The 7,270-nt window shown below is 42.4% G+C and overlaps 1 protein-coding gene across 14 annotated transcripts in view; it reads left to right on the top strand.

Moving 5' to 3' along the window:
- Glut1 (Glucose transporter 1) overlaps positions 1–7,270 on the top strand; it is a 31,333-nt gene that overhangs the window by 7,297 nt on the left and 16,766 nt on the right. For 12 of the 14 annotated variants that reach the window (XM_018024036.2, XM_026813226.1, XM_018024037.2 and 9 more), the window contains 7 exons: positions 1,446–1,638; positions 3,116–3,226; positions 3,657–3,752; positions 3,918–4,078; positions 4,699–5,058; positions 5,450–5,681; positions 6,158–6,370. In XM_018024036.2, the coding sequence (XP_017879525.1) occupies positions 1,446–1,638; positions 3,116–3,226; positions 3,657–3,752; positions 3,918–4,078; positions 4,699–5,058; positions 5,450–5,681; positions 6,158–6,370 (1,366 nt within the window). Of the gene's footprint in view, positions 1–1,432; positions 1,639–3,115; positions 3,227–3,656; positions 3,753–3,917; positions 4,079–4,698; positions 5,059–5,449; positions 5,682–6,157; positions 6,371–7,270 lie in introns of those variants that run through there. The other 2 variants (XM_026813230.1, XM_018024047.2) reach the window with 2 other exon arrangements.

Below are 7,270 nucleotides of genomic sequence, written 5' to 3'. Positions count from 1 at the left end.
TCTCTCTCTCTCTCTCTTTCACTGTCTCACTCTCTTTCCACTACGGCTCATGTGTTCATTCATTTTTCGCTATTCACCTGCCACTCGTCGTGTCTTGCATAAATTTTCTCTTTTTATTCACTTCCTCACAAACACTCTCTCTCTCTCTCTCTTTTTCTATCTCTGTTTCTTTTTCTTCTTTTATTCGATCCCCCGATTAAGTAAAGCGAAAAAAAAAAAAGAGAACCACCTTTTAATGCTTGGCTGTGCACATCGATCGATAAGTTTGCTAAATCTCCTACAATCGAGAGATCTCGTTTTCATGCCGTTCGATTACGTACTTATACATTATTTGTTCATATCTACCATATGCGACCAGGTGCAAATTAACTGAACCGTGCATCGAATCATACCGATTTTTACCCGCTTGCACATTCCCGCATCGTGTCAGTAGAAATCACGAGCGTTCGCCAGTGCTCTCGCGTTTATGGGGAAAACGGCCGTGACGTTTTACGAGAATGAGACTCGAGATTAGAACGAACAGTAACCACGACCAAACGGCGATGTCGTAACGAAATGATTCGGGACATGCTTTATAACCGGGAACTATGATTACCATCTCTCACCTCTCACAAACTTCCATCTAATGTGCACAGCTGTGAGAACTATGTATATATATATGATTAAATACATATATATCACCGTAGTGTTTCTCACCACCCCCTCAAACCCCCAAAACCCCAACCCCCCACCCACCCGACACTCACCCACACACGGTCTAGACGTGCTTTTAGTGGCGTTTGTACGTTGCGCTATTTTTCAATTTAATATACCTGTTGTATAGAATATATACATATATACATATATACTTCTATATATTCGTATGTACGCGATAGATGGAATATATGATATATATGTGTGTCTGTATATCTATGTCTACACGCTACTCGTATACCCAACGTTTCCCTAGCTGCCGAGCTACCGCTGGCTCGCTGAGATTCAAAGCACGGAGCAGAACGCGATCGCATATCACACGATACACCCGTCGTTTACGTAATGATTATTATTATTATGACGATAACGTAGTAATTTTTATCTTCCCTGTCAATGCTAATTTTAACATTCCTCGTTAATACTGATTTTTATCTATCCCGCCAATTAGAGTCGCATCGCGCGTAAGATTGAAAGTAAAAATTGTATAGAGGGAAATATAGAGAAAAAGTTTGCGCAGAGAGCGAACACAATATGCACCGGGTTCGACGGCCAAGTAAAGTAGAATGAGCGGACGCTACTGAGGGCTCGGCAGTTCTCGCGCGGAGGTAGTTGGATCGGAACTTCTCGTTTAGGGGACATAGGCATAGTTAGCCTTGATCGTGTCTAGTGTGTCAATGTGCTCGACGATGTCGATTCGTTTTTCGCGGTGGCGAGCCAGCGAGATTCACGTGAGGGTATGTGTGTGTGGGCAGTCTGCAGAAACAGGTCAGCGTTATGAGTATGAACTTGAGTGCCAAGCTGGACGAGATGCAGCGGGTTGACCGTCAGACGGAGACCAACGTCGCTCTCTGTGAGATCCGCACCCAGCTGCAGGAGCTCACCAAGAGCGTAGAGTCCTGCCAGAGCGAGGTCAGCGAGGTGAAACGGGACATGGTCGCCATCAAGGTATCGTTCGGTTTCCACCCATTGCTAACCGTGCCGCCTGTCCCTTCCTTGCCCCGAAATCCGTTCTATTAAACAAATCATTAGCGTCGAGTTCGATTCTTCGTCGTCTGAAGAAGACAGAGAATCTTCTCTTAGTACGTATCTCTGCGCGGAGAAAGTCGATGAAACCGTCTTGTAATTATTTGGCTCCTAATTTGGAACTTAAATTCGAAACGGTTTATCTCTTACCAAAGCCGCAAGAAAATAAACGAAAAGGAAAGGAAGAGAAAATAGTTTTGCCAATCTAGTTCCTCCGAGCGAATACGTAATTTGTTTAACATACAGGGTGTCCGCGCCAATGTGACACGGTCCAATTACTGCACAATACGATGCAGAAAGTTGGACGATAAGTGCGCGATAAAAGGAGAAGAATGTTTTGCCGTGAATGGATTTTTTTTTTTACATTATTATTTTAAGAGATACGAAGGTCGGCATGGCTTGAAATAGACCGCCAGTCACCAACCGAACCATTCATAATGGAATACAATGCATTTTTTTGACACACTCCGATACTTCACTGATACATATTTCCGGTTCTCCCTATACTTGCTCGAGAAACTAGCCAGCTTTCACGTACAACGACAGTTCATTTCTTACCGCGTACGTTGTCGCTCTCGAGATCAGGAGTCCTACTGAAAAAATTTACTCCGGTACGTAGACGGAGGAGCAGAAAACAGTCAGTACAGTACAGAAAACATAAAAGCTTGACGGTCCATAACTTCGCGATAACTAACCACTGACGGCTGAAACTCTATAAATTCGAAACGGAACGCGTTCTCTTTAGAATGCCGTTCGATTCGTCTCGATCTGACTTCCGGTTCCGGAGATGTCGCGAAGACGAACACCATTTTTTCGACACCGCTATCGTGGTCCTTCTCGCACGTTGACCGACTCACGGACCTATCCTAATCTCCACCAACCGGTCTAGACACTCAGGTGATACGCGCAATTAGGCCACTGTGCCAAACACTGCGCTTAAACTTTCCAAGCCTGTATCTCCGAAACTGATTGAGAAATCACGATGATTCAAAAATCGATTTTTATTCGTCTCGACTTGCCCTGTAAACTGAGATGATCTCCAATAAAAAATTCGATGTCTTTAACACGTACAACTCAACAATACTGAATTCTGCTTGCACCTCCCTTATTTATCTATTATCGTGCAGTAGATAAACGAAACTCGACCATCCCTCTTGAAATAATAATGTAAAAATGCATTTGTATACGTCAAAATATTCTCCCCCTTTTTTTCCCCCCACAAAATTAGCGTCCAACCAAACTGCACCTGCTATCTATTTTGCAGTGATCGAACTGTAATACTTTGCCGCGGGCATTCTGCATTGTACCGCGAACTGCTTTATTGTTAGCGCAGCTAAGTGTAGTATTGTATTGTATCGCGGAGAGTTTTTAAATCGTGTTTCCTAATGTTGTTACGCAGCACGAACTAGATACGGTACAGCAGGTGAAAGAGGAGATAGAGGAATTACGAGAATACGTGGACCGACTAGAAGAACATTCACATCGACGGAAACTTAGGCTTTTGGAGCAGGTGACGCTTCACTCTTACAATCAGAAAGCATTTTTATTATCGTTTTATTTTTCGTATTCAGTGGAATAACGTGGCTTTCGATGGCTGTTTATCGTTACGTTTAATTTTTTTTACGCCGTGTAAACGTTGCGTTACGCATATCCCGTTTGATTTTTTTACGCATTTCGCTGTGATGACGGAGTGTACGACTCTGTACAACGCGTCGATCAAATGTTTTTTAATAAACCATTACGACACTATCCGACGTGGTTTTTATTTCACCCTCCATTGTTATGATTTCTTACCTGTACTCGCTTGTTGTATGATTTCGCTTTCAGTAGGACAACCGTGTGCATTTGCATTAATTATTTTTATTTCACTTGCGTTTATTTAGGCTCTGATCGATACACCTTCCCCGTGAATTCATTGTTATTGTGTTTCGTGTTCACAGGGGCTAACGCTCTTCCTGTCATATGCAATACTGGCAGCAGTTTTAGGAATGTTGCAGTTCGGGTACAACACCGGAGTTATTAACGCGCCGGAAGTGGTACGTTATTCAGACAATATACACGTCCATAAGTGGAAATATGATTTTTAACAGTCGTATGTAATGAATCATTTCATACCGAGTCGATTTAAGTTGGTCGACGACGAAAATGTGTTTTCGTGTTCGCCAGATCGTTTGTCTCAGTGTAACATTAATCCGTTGCAGAATATTGAAAATTTTATGAAAGACGTGTACAAGGACAGATACGGGGAGGACATTTCAGACGATTCCGTGAAGAAATTGTATTCCGTAGCTGTAAGCATCTTCGCGATCGGTGGTATGCTAGGTGGTTTCAGCGGAGGGATAATTGCCAACAGATTTGGCAGGTTTGTACGAACACGTATGTGTACCGTTTAACGAGTAATTCATTAGGGCCACGGGTTTCCACGTGCAACATTCACGAGCGTGCACAGCTACGTATGTACTCGCCGCCACGATATCTGTTAATATTTCAAATTACATGGCAACGTGTGGTCAGGTGATCGGGTGACCCGATCGATTGTCACGGGACTGCGGATTTTATCCATTTATCTGAAAACTCGATGTGCAGGTATAAAGCAGGATGCGTTTAATGCATAATACGGGTTAAAAACTGATCGCCGGATAAGTACAGGATCGCTGCCTCCGGTCGGATCTCGTCGATACTCCGGGATCTACTTGTCACTATCGAAAGACTTTCACCCTGCAAGCTTCGCTTTAGAAAACAATCTATTCTCGAAGTTGTTTCTGAATATCTGTGAAAACGAAACTTGCAGGGTCTCTCAGTAGTGGTAAGTCGACCCCGAAGTGTCAACGAGATCCGACCGGGGGTGGCAGTGCTGAACTTACCCGGTATTTTCGTCTAAATTTTTCAAACTGATAGCGTGAAATTTTTATTTTCGATAATGAAAAGTTCACAGCCTGATTATCGCTCTCGCTGATGATATTTCTTTCCATTGGACCACAGAAAGGGGGGCTTACTGCTAAACAACGTGCTGGGCATCGTGGGGGCGTGCCTGATGGGTTGCACAAAGATTGCTCACTCGTACGAAATGCTGTTCTTTGGACGGTTCATCATCGGTGTCAATTGTGGCTTGAACACCTCGCTGGTTCCCATGTACATATCGGAGATAGCACCGCTGAACCTGAGAGGCGGCCTAGGCACGGTGAACCAGCTCGCTGTTACGGTGGGCCTCCTGGTCTCCCAGGTGCTGGGCATCGAGCAAATCCTTGGGACGAACGAGGGTTGGCCGGTTCTCTTAGGGCTAGCTATCTGCCCTGCCATCCTACAGTTACTGCTGCTTCCAGTTTGCCCCGAATCTCCAAGGTAGAAACATCCCGACGTATCTAGTTGAAAAATAAATTACGCTCGTTCAATGCCCAAACAGAGTCTGTTCGGGCGCACGTGCTTTCAAACAAAAATTAATTTGTTTAAAAATATTTTACTCTACGATTATTCATCTGTACGTTCATTTTTCTCCTTTTAACATTTTTTCTGACTGTCTTCAAAGTTCTGTTTCTGATTTCTTTATTCTTTTCGTGGTTACACCATTTAAAAAGGATCCGAAAATATAAAGGGGTAAAAGACTCATCTTTTTATTAAAATCAAATTATTCGGTGTGAGAATTTAGTAGATAGGAACTAGTCGAAAGTGTCTTAGTATTTCTGATTCTCTATTCGCTGGTTACGAGAGTTTCATTCGCGACGCTCTGCTTCAGATATTTGCTCATTACTAAACAATGGGAAGAGGAGGCCCGTAAAGCTTTGAGGAGGTTGAGGGCTAGCAATCAAGTGGAAGAAGACATCGAAGAAATGAGAGCCGAAGAGCGAGCTCAACAAGCCGAGTCTAGAATATCGATGACAGAGCTCATATGTAGCCCGACGTTAAGAGCGCCTCTCGTTATCGGTGTGGTTATGCAACTTTCCCAACAGCTTTCGGGCATTAACGCTGTAAGTAGCGAGGTGTCGTAAATTTCGTGTACATGCATTACCGCCGCCCGTTATAAGCGGAGTTTCAAGTCGACCGGGAGCTCGTATCGTTTAAGCAAGTTCGCGAGCAGCTCAATTTCAAATGAATTCACGTAGACGTTTAATTCGTTATCATCTCCGTGTGCCATGATCGCTACTCAACACTTCGCATTCGTGCGTAGAGCAGATCGGTCAATTTATCAGTGTCCTCCGTCACACGCGACGGAAATTACTATTATTTCTCGGAAACGAGTATCGCTGACGAAAATTATTTTTTAGATTTAGCCTAAAGCTCCTGACATCTAAAAAATATTAGGTTGATCAATCCAACATTGACTAAGTTTAAAAAAATGAATTAAGTCAAGTTCCGTAATGCGACTCGATATTACTATCACTACCGCTGCTCTCGAAATGTATTATGTAATAACACGCGAAGTTGTCTCTTGTCTGTGTTACAGGTGTTTTACTATTCAACAAATTTGTTCACTAGTTCTGGTTTGACAGAGGAGAGTGCCAAGTTCGCAACCATTGGCATAGGTGCCATTATGGTTTGTATGACGTTAGTATCCATCCCGCTTATGGATAGAACAGGAAGACGTACACTGCACTTATACGGTCTTGGTGGCATGTTTATCTTTTCAATATTCATCACAATTTCTTTTCTCATAAAGGTAAGTTCAAATTTTAGCATCCACTTCTATCCGACTAACGATAAGAAATTTTACGCTAGAACGTAACGTTTCCATAGAGAAATTCACTGAGCGAACGTTCAACCTTGCCAACTAATCATAGCTATTTTCCTCGTGTGTAAATTATCGTGTAGAAAATAACGGAGAAAGTATCGTAGCGCGATAGGCGTCCGCGATAACGATTCGAAGTAACTGTAACCAGCAGCTTTTCGTAAAAATTAACGAGGAATAATTCCGTGTGCAGTAGAGAGCGGTTGTTTTGTCCTGTACTTATAAGAGAGGACGGAGAGAAACCGAGATCTCTTAGTTTCTTATTAATTACACCACAGAGAACGTGGATTGTATATAGCTGTCTCTTTGTGCTTTGTCACTTCATGCACCTTGGCGAAAGGTGTATCTACAATAACACTTTGTTCACAGCTGGAGTGCAGCACTGCACCGACAGTGAGAACTATCACCACTTTACGTATATAAATATTGCATTCGAAAGACTCATTTTTATTTATCCCTATCATTCATGTAACTTGTAAGGTCTGTCCCGACTCCTGCATGTTATTCCTCGTTTGCATAGAGATTATTAATTCTGGGTATATTGACAACATTTTTCCCGATCATTCGACTCAAAATTCGAACACGAGAGATGAAGTCGAAATAAAATGTTTATACTACTAGATGGAATCATGAGACACCTTGAAAATTAATCGAACGAGGGTTTCATGTTTTAAATAAATTACAGCTTCTTTAATTAACACGTTTACTTTCTTTGTTCGCCAATTTTATATATCGTTTTGAGTTCCCTTTATGCATTTTTTATAACATTAAAGTTCGGAGAGTTTAACCAGTATCAGTTTTATGATTGTAATCAGATCCGTAGAGTAATAA

This window comes from Ceratina calcarata, unplaced genomic scaffold (assembly GCF_001652005.2).
Source record: "Ceratina calcarata isolate Rehan_Ccalc_2016 unplaced genomic scaffold, ASM165200v1 scaffold321.2, whole genome shotgun sequence".
NCBI lineage: Eukaryota > Metazoa > Arthropoda > Insecta > Hymenoptera > Apidae > Ceratina > Ceratina calcarata.
This window is presented reverse-complemented; position numbering and strand designations above follow the sequence as displayed.